General features: G+C 45.2%; 1 protein-coding gene across 1 annotated transcript in view; it reads left to right on the top strand.

Annotated features, from left to right (window-relative positions):
• Window positions 1-3,170: 3,170 nt before the first annotated feature.
• foxo1a (forkhead box O1 a) overlaps window positions 3,171-17,307 on the top strand; it is a 32,828-nt gene continuing 18,691 nt past the window's right edge. Inside the window, exon 1 of the mRNA XM_048980756.1 lies at window positions 3,171-4,118. Coding sequence (XP_048836713.1) covers window positions 3,573-4,118 — 546 coding nt within the window. The 5' untranslated portion in view covers window positions 3,171-3,572. The remainder of the gene's footprint in view (window positions 4,119-17,307) is intronic.

Raw genomic sequence — 17,307 nt, forward strand, 5'->3', positions numbered from 1 at the left:
AAGGAATTAATTTCAGAAGCAACGAGTTGACGTCACGCAGTCATTAGAACATTTTCACATTTATTGCATGTTGCATGTACCCGAATAAGACATACATTAAATGGCGACTGTCTAAGCAATCGTTATATCTATTAATTAAATAAGAAAGACATTTGTCTTGTTATTGTAAGTTAAATTATTCCAATGAAACAAGGAAGAACCGTTTACTGACAAGTTCTATACCTGAAACAACCAACACTAAACATTTTACTGAGGGGGACAGTGACTAGTATAGGGACAGGGGGTTAGAACCTTAAATATTGTGGTTGTGGGAGGGTAGCCGGTTAAATTCTCAGCTATGTAAGTATGTGGGGAAAAAAGTTGATTTAAATGAAAGATGTACCATATTAAGTAAATGTATACTGAAATGCACATTTCTCTCCAACTGAACAGGTTTCTAACGCTGACAAAAGGTATGCGGGTTAAGGCCATGTTTACCTCCAACCATAATGATATGGAGCTGCTCATAAACGCAAGCTAGCGTACTGTTTATACAACTGCACGTGGTATTTGTGGGTGGTAATAAACCCAGTAGACATATTTTTAAAGTTGATAGCAACGGTGTTCATAGTCAATATAATCCCAGGGAATCCATTAACGTAGGTATTTGAAAAACGTCTTGATGTTAGGCCAGTGATGACAAAGGTTTATAACGGTAAAAAGGCCCTGGAGTTCATGCAAATCCATGTAAAACGTATCCATCGTTGTACAGAAATACTTCACAATACTATGCAATAATTCACTTTACCACAGTGTTTCTCTCTCTAAACCAGTCCTCGATGACCCCCAGACGGTCCACGTTTTTGCTCTTTCCCAATTCCCTGGACTGGTTTGAGAAACATTGTTTTACTAGATTTTTTTTAATACAATAGTGTAACGGATCGTTTAAATGTTTCTTTTCGCTATATATTAGCTAGAGATTTCTACTACGATGAAACTTCCGTGGAGCTGAAGTTGTATTATCAGTCATATTTTATGATTGTATCCAGATGTACCACAAGGGGTCAGTGTAGCGTCGCGTTCATAAACTTGGGGAGGATATGACGTGTCCTTGCGATGTATTGATGTTTAATTATTTATCAGGCATTTTTCTCTAAAGCGTCGTACAAGTAAGGTTCACAAATCACCACAAGCACAGAACTTTCAAGGGGCCAAAGTTTCTAGTGGGTAATCAGTAATTGCAAAGAAAGTAATGTGATTGGAGCGGCCATCAGAGATCTGTTATATTTATGGGGGTTGCCGCGCCGCACCGTATGTCTTCAATGGTTCCGCACAGAAAGTAAAATAATTCATATTCAGTTTCTGTCATTTTGGTGTTGTGTGGTCATGGCTATGACCGCCCCTGGTTCCGGGAAGAGATGCGATTTAAGACGTTCCCGAGAAGTTGTGTTGGCGGCGCCTATTCAGTACAAAAGAACAGATATTATAAACATATGGGTTAAATATATCAAGCATTTACAGTAGTAACATGTAGCACTTTTTCCATTTCATTTTTTAAATCTTGATTTTAAATAGATATGGTGAAATGGATCGTGGAACTGTAATTGAAACTACATGACAATTTCACCATTCCGCCATCTCGTGCAGGTGACATTCGTCGTAATAGGATGGGGCTTTGTTTTCTCTGAAACAAGATTATACAATTTTCTTTGCACGCTTAATGATTCGTCATTTAAGGTATTGGTTGGATTAATGCCAGATACGGACACAAGAGGGCGCACAAGTGTAGAATATCATTTTTGAGCTTATCGTGTGATTGACTCACTAGAAGCAACATCCATCTGTCCGTCCGTTTTCCATCACATATTCAGTACTGCAATGGGAGGGAGCTAGAAAGCTATGGCAGCACAGGACACAAGACAAGACCTACCCTGGAGCCCAAGGCAAGCTTCACTGCTGGCGCATACCATCCAAGACAAAGTGAAACTAACTGGCTAAATATGCGCCCCCTCAGAATGTAATGTACTACGTGCCTCACTTGTACATCGCTTTGGATAAAAGGATCTGCGAAATAAACCAATGTAAGTAAAAATATAGATGCACGGGCAATTTACAGACATCAAGTCACCAAAACTGTATATGGACTGCGCCAAGAAACCAGTGCCCGAGGGAGATCATACAGAGCAATGGCGGGATTCGAACCCTCTGCAACAGTGTCCCCTGTTGGGCCACCTGGCAAAATGAACGTTTCTTGAAAATTATAATAAACATTACGAGAACACTGAAAATATTTTACACACTTGCAGCATTTCCTTTTTCCTGCTGTGTCAAATCTCACAAAAAAGACACTTGCATGTCTAATGATACACCTAAATGTATCATTTCACAGTGGGTATTTGTGGCTAAATATATTCAGTATTTTGTTAGTTATCCGTCTCCATTTAATCTTGGCAATAAAGCCAACAATTTCTCATGACCGGTACTGCAGCTGGAATCAGCGGGGCCAACTTTGATCTGCTTGATCTTTCTGTCGTTCCACTGAGGATTTATTTATACTAAAGCGGCATTGTTTTGAGGTTTGCAATGTGCCGAGCGACATAATAGGACTACCAGTTGCGTTACTTACAATGATGGTAACAATTTGAGAAAATCTCGACGTGATACAATTTATAATAATGACTGTTATCAATGTCATTTTTATTTATTTTGAAAATAGTAGTATCTATGCTATTCATATCGATATGTAAGCGTGTATGCATCAATCTAATTTCCAACCACTTATCTTGGATAGAATCGCACGGGGGAGCACGAAGCAGGAGAGAGAGAGCCCGGACAGGGAGGCCCGTTATAATAATATTAACACAGCCTACTGTACAAACTTCCAACTAATATTTCTTTCATTAACCAGCAAACGAAAGAAAAAAATAATTCAATCGCTTCTTTCCAACGAAGCGAAGCTGTACGATTTTTCCGCTTTGCACGTAGAGCCTCAAAATACGTCGCTAGAAAACAAAAATTACTGGAAATTAAAAAAAAGAAAAATACTTAAATAGCCCGCGTGCCAGCTGAGAGAAAAACAAAGCGGAGGAGCGGCGTCATCACGCAGGCTCGTCGGGCGGCCGCGATTGGCCGACGCCGCCTGTCGCTCAGGGCGCAGGGGCGGGCTCAGCCCTCCTACTTCATAGCTCCAGTAACGGCGTGTCGGGCTGAGCACTCTGCGGGCTGCGGGACCCTATGTGGGCTGAAAGTATGCTGAAAGCGGACTGTCAGACTGCAGATCACAAAAACCGCCGCCGTAATAAGATCCAGACGCCTAGGGAGGCTCTTAAAAAAGGCAGATCAATTAGGGCTCTGGGCTGTTAGTTTCTGGTTTCTCTAATGCGAACGCTAAAGGGAGCTGACAGCAAGCTAGTTTGTCTGCAGAGTGACGGAGTTACTTTCCCCTCCGCTTGCATGTGTATGACACACTTTTTATTTTGTTTTTGATGTTTTAAAATATATGTATTTTTTGTTGGGAGTTCTATGTAAAAGTTAGATTGGAGTTGGTATTGTTTTTAAAGTTATAATTTTAAAAAGATCCTTTGGCTGTTATCATGGCTGAGGCAGCCCAGCAGCAGTTCGTAGACATCGACCCGGACTTCGAGCCGCAGTCGCGGCCGCGTTCGTGCACCTGGCCGCTGCCTCGACCGGAGCTCATCGACCCGGCCGACTCCGGCACCTCCTCGCCGGCCCCGTCTGTCAAACAGGAGCCAGTCGGCGGCACCGATTTTATTGGTAGCCTCAGCCTGTTGGAGGAAGCCGAAGATTTTCCGGAGGAGAAAGGCAATCCGTGCGGCGGCTTCCAGTGTCGGGACGGTTGTGTGCACCAGCCGCAGCAACAGCAGCATCCGAGCTCCCAGCTGCCGCAACAGGTGGCCGCGCTGCCCGCTCCGCTCGGATCCTCCGCCGCCGCCCAGCGGAAAAGCGGCACGTCTCGCCGCAATGCCTGGGGGAATATGTCCTACGCCGACCTGATCACCAAAGCCATCGAGAGTTCGCCGGAGAAGCGGCTCACCCTCTCCCAGATCTACGACTGGATGGTCCGGAGTGTGCCCTACTTCATGGACAAGGGTGACAGCAACAGCTCGGCGGGCTGGAAGGTGAGTTCGGGGACACGGGCTCATGAGGAAGGTCTGCACCGCTGTTTGGGACGGGATCGCTCGCATGCGTGTGTTAATCTGAAGGGGCCACAGTGCAGATCTCGGCCGGTGCTGTTCCACGTGTCTGACCGCCTTGAGAGCAGCAGCTAACCGCAAGCAATGGGGTTTCCGCAGAAACCCAGGCTGCGAACGTTTAATCTCCTGAAAAATGCGCAGCTGTCTCAGAATTAACTTTCTGCTGGATCTATCGCTGATTCCGTCTCTTTTGCGTTTAACATGCGTGTCATGTGATTTTAAAGTCCGCAGACTGATCCAGTTGCAGTGACTGTAATGCTTGGATTGTGTGAACAGCGTGGACCGGTGTCGCCCTGATGACAGCTGTGACAGGAGGTGTCTGTCCCTAAATGTAATCCTTGTAGTATGGCTGTCTTTGCGCCGAGAAGTACGGCAAAAGTTGGCAAAGATCCAACAACGACAATAATGAGCATCATCACCAGCACCATCATCATTGTAACTATAGAAGAGTTACCTGGCCAGGCTGCCATCGGACTATTTAACACATTCTTCAGTTACATTTTAACATTGTAATTTTGTAGTCTTTGTAAATTTGTTATCTTTAAATAGTCCTTTGTTGTCTTTTGGAATGTAATATTCAGGGACGGCATTAATAATTGGATCTTTACCAGAAAGAGGTCATTTACGGATTACATTATTCAAATTTTGTACTTTACGGTTTCTCCAGTTTTGCTTAAAACCCCAACTTGTTGGAGTGCCCATTTTGACCTCATGTTAGATTGTCAAATATCCTGTTGGAAATGGGGTCACGTTTACTTACAGTACTTGCCATTTATATTTTAAACGTGTACAGGTAAACAGAGTTTTGACAGTGGAATCTGATTAGCACAATCATGGCCGTTGAAATGACCAGCTGTTTTAGATATTGTTTACTTATTTAAGCCGTTTAGGATTAAATGGCAATAATGCCATTTTAGTTACACAGGAACTGTTCTGTGATCAGCCATACACGTGCGATTGTACTGTAACCCTTGTAGTCCAGAGTTGAGTTGCTCTGTTGGAATTGTGGTGAAGTTAGTGGTCAGTCATGCGTAATTGTTGTTCCATTCCAAAAGTTTCTTACTGTATATGTGTACAATTTTACACGTTTGCTTTCATTCAGATGATTTGAGAGGCACTAGCTAACATGAATATAATAAGGTAACAGCGTGGGCTAGACCGGTGGCTCTGGTAAATGTACTATTTCATAATGGCAGGATTCTCCAGCTGCTGGAGGTGAGGGGGAGGGTAGATATTCCTTTTAGCGTAACATGTTGTACCTCATCTCGGCTACTCTGTATTTCCCATGATCCCTTGCAGCCGCACTTGTAAGGTATTTAAATCTTTGGATGGCTTGTAATATTTTTCTGCAGAAATACTATGAGTAGTTGTATTCTTTATCCCCCTCTGGTGGGTTGTACAAGAACTGGGAATCAAATCAGTCAGTCAAGGTACAGGAATGAGAATTGCAGCAAATCGAGGTTAACTTGAGGTTCAGCGTGTTTAGAATTATTATACTGTATGAAAGTATAATTTTTGTTTTATTTTGTTGCAGCGTTAGGGGCGTAATTCCTCACGTGGAAATGTTTTATTGGTCTGTTTCATGGGTTTGTGGTCTTATATTTGAATGTTGAATTTTAAATCTTTATTATCCAAGGCATTGTTCATTGCATTTGCTTGGAGATTTTGCGTGCGCGTGTGTGTGTGCGGATGTGTGTGTTCATGCCTGCGTGCGTGTTTTGCACTTTTTCCATGTGTTATATTTTTGTTCCCCTACACACAATCCTCAGTGTCTTTATGGTTTTTAATGTGCTAAGATTTAGCAAAATTTAAAATGGCTGAATTTTTGAATGAGCTTTTAAATCACAGGTTTGTATGAATGGGCTATAAATAACCTGGTTATACAACTACAAGCTGAGTCTGATCACACATTTATGGGTATTTTTACGGTTATTTTTATGGACATTTACGGGTATTTTTAATGCTCCAGGGGGCGTTTCTGTAAGGTAATGCAAGTTTGACGACTTTGAACTGTCGTTTGCTGAAAATTCCACTCTGTCCTGTCCGTTTTCATAATATTTTCCCAGTGACCTTATGCTCTGTCCAGGCAGTTACTTGCCTTCAATCTCACGTTTAGCAGTGCTTGCTTTTGAGAGCAGTGATTCCTTTCTCTGTATCCTTGCATACACACAACACTAACTCAGTGTTTTCCTTATGGTGAGCGCACAAACAGTGACGTTAATCAGGGCGAGACATGCCCACAGAGAGTCCTTACACACACCAGGGCTCTTTGTGACCTCTCGGACATGTTGAAAGACATGCAGCAACTTCGCTCGAGAGAGTACAAAAAACACTGTTGAATTTTCTCCATACGCACACCGCCCAGTAAACCGAGACCCTTAAATGGTAGACTGACAGCAGTCTTCTTTTTTTTGTTGATGCAGGGAAGGTCTCCTCAAACTAACATCTGACTATCATCTGATTGATTGGAACATCTGACTCTAATTGCCACTGTAATTAAGCTGTTTGTCTTTCAGGCACACACTTTCCGTGCATTAAATCAGTTAATGTGTTAGATGAAAATGTGAGTTGTCTGTGTTATGTGTCTTGATTGGATATTATGGATTGTTAGGATGCGGATGATGATGACATATTTTTTTGCGTAAAATGTGGACAGCTTCTCCGTCCCTGTTCACTGTGACATAGCAACACAAATGTCTTCCTAAATCTCTGGCTATTGGTAACCTCTCCGTATTGCATGTAAAAGCCGAGGAGCTTCCGTTAGTCAGTCTGATTATAAGAGGAAAGAATATGTGGATGTTTGTTTTCTTTCCTACAGAAAATCAGAAGTCTGGTCAGTGATCAGTGAGCGTGGCCAAGATACCTAGGGCCACAAGTGGCCTACAGAAATGTATAATGCCTTTAGGCAGCAAAGGCGAGGAGAGAACAGTAAGTACCAGTGAAGACCACACCTAGTAGCTGGAGGTATGCAGCAAGACTCACGGTCTGACCAGCCTGATGACTAAACAGAAAGTCACCAGGAGGGAACCGCCACTTGTCAGTTCGGTGCATGTGTGCGTGCATGCATATTTTTTTTTTTTTTTTGTTAACAATAAAAGGTTGGGTATTCGAGCAGAGGTATTTTAGGCCCGCAAAAGCTTCAGAAGATGTCTGCCTGGGGTCATGGTCTGGTGAGTGCACTTTTTAGTGTAACTCCTGTAGGATTCGTAGGTGCTGTACCAGACTGGCATTTCAAATATGGTGTATGGGTGTTGCAGTCTGTCTTGGTGAATAGTAGTAGTAAAATGAGGTCAGCTGATTGGCCTCTTGGAAACCCGCCCCCCCACTCCATGGGGGCTTACTTGTGCCCTTAAAAGCACACCTTTTAAAATTGTGGGAGTGTGATGGGGGTTTGTTTTGGGTGCGTGGGGCAGGGTGGGGGTGTCAGACTGTGTCTATGCAATCTTTCTGATGGGTGAAGCTGAGGAGTGCTCTTCAGAGACAGCTATTTCTGGCTTGATTGGCGGCCCGTGCGAATGATCTGAATAACCAGATTGTTTAGCCTGTTTAGTGTGGAGAGGAGGGTGTGGAGTCACCCCCCCCTCCATGGAAGAAGGGGAGCCCTGAGAGTGACGTAAACGGCAGGACCTGTTCCTCTGCTGAGCTGTTGCTGGTCCGGTAAATGCCTCAGATTTAATCTGCAAGGAGGCCAAGCAGCACATGCGGGCAAGAGAGACGCTCATTCCTGACTTAAGTACATTGCGCTTTTTCATAAGGTCCGGCGCTGACGAGATGAGGAATGCCGAAACGCTCTGTCTCATAAGCTCACTGCTTGCTTTTCCGCCGATAGCTGACAGCTGGGACATGCCTCACATGCAGTCGCGCTCCCCATGTCCCCTCTGTGGGGGTGCCTCAAGGCTCAGCGTGTGGGCCAAGACAAGCCCTGTAGTTATGTACTACACTGGGGGGGGGGGGGGGTTTACGTGTTTCAGTGGCTTATTCTTGGGGTGGTTAAGGGAACCATATCAGACCAATCGCTGTATCCCTCTGCTTGTTCTGTAATCACTATCATGTCACACTTAAGAACTTAACTGGGGGGGGGATGGTGGTTATGTATATCTTACAATATGGGAACCAAGCAACATGATAGAAACCTGCCATTTTAATGTTGTGGGGACCACTTTTTCGGTCCTCACAAGGGGAAACTCGATTTTATAAGAATCTGTAACTGTAATCAAAAAACTGAAAATGCCAAAAGTCTTAGGGTTAGGGTTAAGGTCTTCATGTTGAGATTAGCGTTTTCCCCATAGAAATGAATGGACAGTCCTCACAAACATCTGAATACAGACCTGTGTGTGTGTGTGTGTGTGTGTGTGTGTGTGTGTGTGTGTGTGTGTGTGTGTGTGTGTTGCTCTGCTGGGCACACAGGGGCTTCTGCTGCGGGTCCATTATTCACATAAGACGAATCTTGAGGAATGCCAGCTATCTGCATCTGAAAAATGCCGGAATCGTGCCCAGCTTGGCTCTGAATCACGGGATGGTTACCTGGTTTATAAATAGCTATTGAAATAGGACTTTTTATAACAAAGGCGTGACAGCCAATCACAGGAATGCCCCAGTAGCACATGACCCCTGGCCCCAGGATCAGTCATGGTGGGGATGCCGCCGGGGCGTGCTGCCCAGGTTCAGGAAAGCAGAGGCGTGTCACGGGTGTCACAGGTATCACCTGAGTGCCGTGTCCATTTCAATCCGCCAATCCGGAGTGCTGGGATTCTCTGGGAGTGACTAGTACTCATGCCCCTCCCCCTAAGAGAGCCTCTTGGTCCCTGCTCCGAGCATTTCGGCATGGCATGCCCCTGCTTGTCCCTGCACGCTACTCCACACTTATCCCCCCGGTTTGAAACGGCCCGAGGAAGGTTTCCGCCGATTCGGCGATGAGTCAGGGCCCGGACGAGCCTCTGTGACGTCGCTGCGGTTTGTCCCTGTCACACCTTTGAAAACACTGCATGAAAGAAACTGCCTTCTTTTTTTACACCTTTTTATTACCTTTCTTTCACAGGGTGGAGTGTGCGTGATACGCAGTCACATGCTGTATGGAATGAGAAAAGGGTTACTGGAAACAGGGTGCTGTGTTAGCGAGTGGAACTCTTGTCCTTGGGAGAGGGGGCAGGGGGACTCATTTAACTGCCGGACAGTGTGAGATTATTGTATGACAGATATTCAGGCAGATGGTTCACTAGGGAAACCACTGAGAATTAACATATTTTGTAATGTCTCACTAATGCCTTAGCTGTAATGGAATATGGTATCTTCCCTGTACTTGTGAAACCCCGTTTTTGTAGTTCTTGGACATGCTGAATCACCATTCTTGGCATTCAAGAGCCGACTGTCTCAAAAAGCAGATGTGGGTTTTGGGACGGATAATCTGGTTTGTTTGGTAGGGTATTCACTGTTATAGAAACTTTAATGCTGTGAACATTCACTCTGGTGTCCCATCACAAGGTTTAAAGACCTCTCCTGCATGTCATAATGTAAAATGAGGTCAAGTCCGAGATGACCGTTAACTAGTATGATGGCAAAATGAAAAGGTGAGCAGCCTTCTGTAGAGCTTCTGGCTGCCTCCATCGTTCTCCTGCAGCTTTGCACCCCAGACGCATCCGGGTACGGGAGCTGCTGGCAGCCAGGAGAACAGCAGAACAGTCAGAAGAACCAGAAATATTGGCAAGGCCTTGGTGTGGGGGGATTGCAAGCACTGACCTCACTCACCTACTGAAATAGCGTTTCTGCATGAGCGTGGAATTATGTGAGTGGCGTGGGCGAGCAGGCAGTTCTGCACTCGTGTGAGGCGGCATCTCCCCGGCTGACGCTGATCAGCAGTTTCGTGTGACTATCTGTGAACTGCATGTGTAAGTGTGTCCGAGCTGCTGAAAATGGAAAGACTGACATGCGGCGTGGATTACGGCAGTGGAACAGCCCATCTCCTCCTCTGTCCTCCGGCGCATGATGGGTCACGGTAACTCCGCCCCCCCCCAGCCTTTTCCCGCGCGGCACTGGTGACACACCTCTGCAGGTGCGTGCATGTGTTTTGACGTCGAATTAGGTGAGTGGTAAGAGACTGCCCCTTTCTAGGCAGCGGGCGTGTGAGCGGGACGTGCCGGTGGCGGGGGTGGGGTAGAGTGTTGTGACGAAGTCAAAGGGAGCTGAAATTCCACATGTCAAAGTGTGAATTACCCTGTTCCCTTTTCACCTTTCTGAGTCCTTCACTCAGACTGTTTTGGTTTCTCTTAAGCGTGAACTGGAGGGGAAATTATATTTTGGTTTCTCTTTTCCAAGAGACAATTATGTTTTCTTTTACTTTTTATTTCGGAAAATGGGAAGACAAACTGTCGGCAGTCCGGGGTAGTTTGGCATAGAAGCATCGGTGGGAGACATGCAGGAGGGGGTCGTCAGGATGGTGCCAAGTGAGACAGGCTCCTACGCATCCCAGAATCCTGCAGTGCAGTGGCACGTTTTAAAATTTTATTGGATGGTTTCTTTATGGAGAAGGATCCTGGATGGTTATGGTTCCCATTGCCACGCACATCTTACACAGACGCTTTTCGGCTGCTCGTGCGCTGCACTGTACTGTGAAATGTCTCATTTGTCCCCTGCTGTTCTTTATGGTGCAGTACATGGCGAGGACTACAAATTCAAGGAAGTAGTTTTTGTGAAATAGAAAAATTAAAGTTGTGTGCCTGAAGGAGGCTTTAAGCCAGTTTGTGGAGGACAAACACATGCTTTGCTACAGTTACTTCGAGTGTTTAAAGAACATGCTATTGTGCTAAGAACAATGCATCATTTTGGATTTCCCTGATCCTACTTTAAGTCGCCAAAATCCAGTTTCACCTGGAAATTTTGCCTTCAAAAAGCATTCAGCTGTTCTTGTCAAAAACATCCAGTCCTAAAATTAGTCTTGTGCTTAAAAAATAATTATAAGTCGCCAGCATAACCCTTATTATCACAGAAGACTAATGAAAGCTGGGCGCAGTCTCAAAGATGGAGCCGCTCTGATCCCTGTAGCGACGTGAGCTTGGCAACGTCACACACCGACCGGCTGATCTGTCTGCCCTAGTCCCCTTTCCCATGCGCTGGCAACGATGACTTGCCCGTTTATCACGGCCTGTGTGACGTGCGAAGTGTAAATGCAGATTGGCGTGGGACAGGAAGTCAGGCCTTTGAAGTGGCCGCACGGTGCTCTGCTGCACCTCGCTCGTCGGAGATGCCGGCTTTGCTTTGGTTTGACAAGCTCTGCCTCAGCTTCCTTCACTTCTGTCGTTGCACCATTGGCCTGGTTCCTCTTTTTCTTGTTCCTCTGTTCGACTCATTAATGACACTTTGGACTTTGCAGTGTCATGATTTTATGTCATCATTCTCACCAGCTGCATCTAGAAAAATGACTTGCTTGTATTAGGTCATTTGTACATTTATTTGTTTTGGGGGGGTTGAGGCGGACTGGCAGCGTAAAATCTCCTCCTCAGAGGGGTTTAGGTTTATGGGGCACTGGAAGACCTTCTGGAACAGGTGGGACCTGTTTAAGCCAGACAGGTTGCATCTGAACCAGAGGGGAACCAGTGTGTTGGGAGGCTTATGTGTAGAGTAGTTGAGGAATGTTTAAACTAGGCACTGGGGGAGGGGGGGCAAGGAGGTTAGTTATGAATATAGATGGGGGGGAGATGGAAAACCCCAATTAATATTAAAAGTGGGCACTGTAAAACACCTACCCTTTGTCTGTCTGTATCTAAATACTAGGAGTATTAGAAACAAAATTCATGATTTAGAGGCTTTAATATCATCAGATACTTACCACATTATAGGAATAACTGAAACATGGATGAGTGACAGTGATAGAGAAGAATATAATATGGATGGTTACACGATGTTCCGTAGTGTTGCAGAATCCATAAAAGAACTTGCAGGCAAGGGAGCTCACTGATAAAAATAAAAGTACAGAAGCTGTATGGATAAAAGTAGATGCTAAAATCTCAAATGGCCTAATTGTCGGTGTCTGTTATAGAGCATCTAATGTAGCTGCAGAGGAAAGCAGAATGTTATATGACGATATCAGGATTATGAGTAATAAAAATGATGTGGTGGTTATGGGTGATTTTAATTTACCTGGGATACAGTGGGACACAGTCTCTGGCTCTTCTGTAAATGAACTTGGTGGAATTAGTACAGGATTGTTTTATTTTAATACCCCTACCAGGGGAGATGTCCTTCTTAATCTTGTTTTCTCTAACAACCAGGATAGGATTGGAAAATTAGAGGTTTTAGAACCACTCAATGGTAGTGATCACAGCATGATTAAATCTGAGGTTAATTTTAATGTCCAAAGAACAAAGTCCAAAACAAAAGTATACAGTGTTAGGAAGGCTAACTTTAATGGTATGAGACTGAAATTAGAAGCCGTAAACTGGATGGAGTTAAACAGGAAAACTGTCGAAGAGGCATGGGAGTTGTTTAAAAGCACATTGTTGCAAGTGCAAGAGGACTTCATACCTGTTTCCAGCAAAACTAAATCTAAAACTGCAGCCAAGGAGGTTTATTAAGGAAATTAAGGATAAAGTCAGGAGGAAAAGGGCTCTCTTCCACAAATGGAAATTAACTAACGATTTCAAAATAAAGCAGGAGTATCCACGTCTACAGGTTGAGTTAAAAAATAACATTAGACTCGCTAAGAGGAATATAGAAAGGAAGATTGCATTGCAGGCTACGGATGACATTAAAAGTTTCTTCCAATATTTTAACTCCAAAAGAGCTCTAAAAGCTGAAATCACTAATCTGCGGGATACTAAGGGTCTTATAATTGAAAATGAAATTGGTATAGTAAATGTGTTTAATGATTATTTTACATGGGTGTTCATAGTAGAGAACACGAATAACTTGCCACCATTTAGTACAAATACAGCATCGTCTATGACCAATATATGTATAACTGAAGGTGATGTGGGATATTTTTAGCGAACCTTTAACTTTAATATTCCAGAAATTCTTATCTGGAACAGACAACTGTTTAACAGACAAGAAGCAGCGGGTAGTTATTAGAGGCACAATGTCACAGTGGGCACAGTGTTCATAGTGGGGTCCTGCAGGGTTCAATTTTAAGACCACTATTGTTCCTAAATTACATTAATGATATTGAGACCAGTACGTACAGTAAGCTGGCTAAATTTGCAGATGACACCAAGGTAAGTGGTGTAGCAAATACTGAGCTAGTAGCACAGAGGCTACAACGGGATCTGGATTTAATTAGCGACTGGGCTGATACCTGGCAGATGAAATTTAATGTAGATAAATGTAAGATAATCCATGCAGGGAGCAGAAATATAAAGTACAGATATGACCCATTAATTATAATAATAATAATAATAATAATAATAATAATAAATAATAATAATAAATAATGCATTTTATTTGTGAGCGCCTTTATAAAACCCAAGGTCACCTTACATAACCCATAAAAGACAAACAATAAAAACAAATACTTAAAAGAGTTATTTACATTAACCCATTGAGTCCAAATGGGCCTTGTTCCATGCCTCCATTGTGGAGGCGGCTGACCGGAGCTGTGGCCGTAAGGTGGTCGGTGCCTGTCGCGGCGGCAATCCCCGAACCCGCTGTTGGACACCGGTGGTAAGGGATGCCGTCAAGCTGAAGAAGGAGTCCTATCGGGCCTTTTTGGCCTGTGGGACTCCAGACGCAGCTGATAGCTACCGGCAGGCCAAGCGGGATGCGGCTTTGGCGGTTGCTGAGGCAAAAACTCGGGTGTGGGAGGAGTTTGGCGAGGCCATGGAAAACGACTTCTGGACGGCTTCGAGGAGATTCTGGTCCACCATCCGGCGTCTCAGGGTGTAAAGCGGTGCAACATCAACACTGTTTATGGTGGGGATCGGGCGCTGCTGACCACAACTCGGGACGTTTTGGGTCGATGGAGGGAATACTTTGAAGACCTCAATCCCACCGACACACCTTTCAGTGAGGAAGTAGAGTGTGGGGACTTGGGGGTGGACTCACCTATCTCAGGAGTGGAGGTCGCTGAGGTGGTTAAAAAGCTCCTCGGTGGCCGGGCCCCGGGGGTGGATGAGATTTGCCTGGAGTTCCTCAAGGCTCTGGATGCTGCGGGGCTGTCCTGGTTGACGTGCATCTGCAGCATGGCGTGGACATCGGGGGCAGTGCCTCTTTACTGGCAGACCGGGGTGGTGGTCCCCCTCTTCAAGAAGGGGGACTGGAGGGTGTGCTCCAACTATAGAGGGATCACACTCCTCAGCCTCCCTGGTATGGTCTAGAGAGTAGGGTCCGTCGGATTGTCGAACCTTGGATTCAGGAGGAGCAGTGTGGTTTTCCCCCTGACCGTGGAACAGTGGACCAGCTCTATACTCCCGCCAGGGTCCTGGAGGGTTTGTGGGAGTTTGACCAACCAGTCTACATGTGTTTTGTGAACTTGGAGAAGGCATTCGGGGAGTCCTGTGGGGAGTGCTCCGGGAGTATGGGGTACCGGGCTTCCTATTAAGCGCGGTTCGGTCCCTGTATGACCGGTGTCAGAGCTTGGTCCACATGGGCGGCAATAAGTCAGACTCATTTCCGGTGAGGCTTGATCTCTGTCAGGGCTGCCCTTTGTCACTGATTTTGTTCATAGCTTTTATGGAGTGAATTTCTAGGTGCAGCCAGGGCGTTGAGGGTGTCCAGTTTGGTGACTTCAGGATTAGGTCTCTGCTTTTTGCAGATGATGTGATTCTGTTGGCTTCGACGGACCTTGAACTTCAGCTCTCACTGGGGCAGTTCGCAGCCGAGTGTGAAGCGGTTGGGATGAGAATCAGCGCCTCCAAATCCGAGACTATGGTCCTCAGCCGGAAAAGGGTAGAATGCTCTCTCTGTGTCTGGGAGGGGGTCCTCCCCCAAGTGGAGGAGTTTAAGTATCTCGGGGTCTTGTTCACGAGTGAGGGAAGGATGGAGCGGGAGATCGACAGGCGGATCGGTGCGGCATCAGCAGTGATGCGGGCGCTGCATCGGTCTGCCATGGTGAAGAAAGAGCTGAGCCAAAAGGCGCAAAGTTCTCGATTTACCAGTCGATATACGTTCCTACCCTCACCTATGGTCATCTATCGGTCAGGACACACTGGAGGGACTATGTCTCTCAGCTGGCCTAGGAACGCCTCGGGATCCCCCCAGAGGAGCTGGATGAAGTGGCTAGGGAGAGGGAAGTCTGAGTTTCCCTGCTGAGACTGCTGCCCCCGCGACCCGACCTTGGATAAGCAGAGGATAATGAATGGAGGGTTGGATGGATGGATGGATATTTTATGGGTTCTGCTGAAATATAGGTAGCTGATTATGAGAAAGACCTCGGTGTGTATGTTGATGCTTCCATGTCCCACTCTCACCCGTGTGGGGAAGAAATAAAAAAGGTCGGTAGGATATTGGGTTACATCCTAAGGGAGGTGATGCTACGATTATATAATTCCTTGGTAAGACCCCACTTACAATATTGTGTACAGGTTTGGTCACCATACCTTAAGAAGGACTTTGCTACTTTCGAAAATGTTTAACGTAGGACTACATGAATGATTCCTGGTCAGCCTCGAGCAAAGGAGACTAAGGGGGGACATGATCTAGGTATATAAGATTCTACCAGGTCTGGATGCTGTTCAGCCAAATGGCTATTTTAATATTAGTTTAAATACTAGAACTCATGGCCATAAGTGGGAATTAGTGGGAGAACATTTTAAAATGAATTTGAGAAAACACTTCTTTACATAGCGTGTAATTAGAGTGTGGAATAGTCTTCCTGCTAGTGTAGCGCAAGCTAAAACCCTGGTTTCCTTTAAATCAGAGCTAGATAAGATTTTAACAACTCTGAGCTATTAGTTAAGTTCTCCCCAAACGAGCTTTATGGGCCGCATGGCCTCCTCTCGTTTGTAAATTTCTTATGTGCTTATGTCTTTTTGTCAGCCTCCAAATCCTCCCACAGTAATGAAGTTTCAGTACATTTCACACTACAGGCTGATTTGGTGATAATTCAATTAAGTAAGTAACCGTCGTTTTCTTCAGAGCAAAACATTCCCTCTATATATCTGATCTGTCTGTATTAGTCACAGTGGTGTCCGCGTTACAAATGACAGGTATATGTAGCGATGAGTGTCATCGTGGTGTCTGAGGTACAGATGATGGGTATATGTAGCGATGAGTGTCATCGTGGTGTCTGAGGTACAGATGATGGGTATATGTAGCGATGAGTGTCATCGAGGTGTCTGAGGTGCAGATGATGGGTATATGTAGCGATGAGTGTCATCGTGGTGTCTGAGGTGCAGATGATGGGTATATTGAGTGATGAGTGTCATCGTGGTGTCTGAGGTGCAGATGATGGGTATATGTAGCGATGAGTGTCATCGTGGTGTCTGAGGTACAGATGATGGGTATATGTAGCGATGAGTGTCATCGTGGTATCAGGTACAGATGATGGGTATATGTAGCGATGAGTGTCAGCGTGGTATCAGGATGCCCGCTCCCCTTCTCTCCCCTGTTGTCTCTAACTAGATACTTATGAGCTGTGCTGCTGCTTCCTGCTGCCACCTCCCTGCTCTTGCCATAGTCACCATCCATGCCGAGTACCTCTCTGTCTGCTTCCTGTCTCTCTCCATATCTTCTGTGATATCTATATGGTGCAACTCGTATAGCAGCACAGTGCATTTGTGAATGACAGTTATATGTAACTGTTTGTGCTGCAAGTTTTTCTGTTAGCTTTGGTCCAGAAAGTAAAAATCCAAACCAGAATTTAGTTTCATCCAGCCAGTTGAGTACTTTGTGATTGTGACTCTTTTTATACTCCAACTTGTTGGTTGGAACAAAACCCTGGTTTGGATTTTTACTTTCTGGACCTGAAATGTCCACCTCTGGGGGACCAGCATTGGGGAAGGGGAGGAGGGAGATTTGGCCTCAGAGTAGTAAAACATTTGGTGGAAGCAAGTGCAAACAAGGTTGGCTGGCAACGGTGTGGCCTTGTAGCCTATTTTTTCTAGTGGATTGTTGGGGAATAATGAGGAATAACAGTCTGTTATCATCCTCCTATGATTGTCCGACATTTTAAACAATGGCTTTTTTT

The sequence above is a fragment of the Brienomyrus brachyistius genome, chromosome 17, assembly GCF_023856365.1.
Source record: "Brienomyrus brachyistius isolate T26 chromosome 17, BBRACH_0.4, whole genome shotgun sequence".
NCBI classification, from domain to species: Eukaryota; Metazoa; Chordata; class Actinopteri; order Osteoglossiformes; family Mormyridae; genus Brienomyrus; species Brienomyrus brachyistius.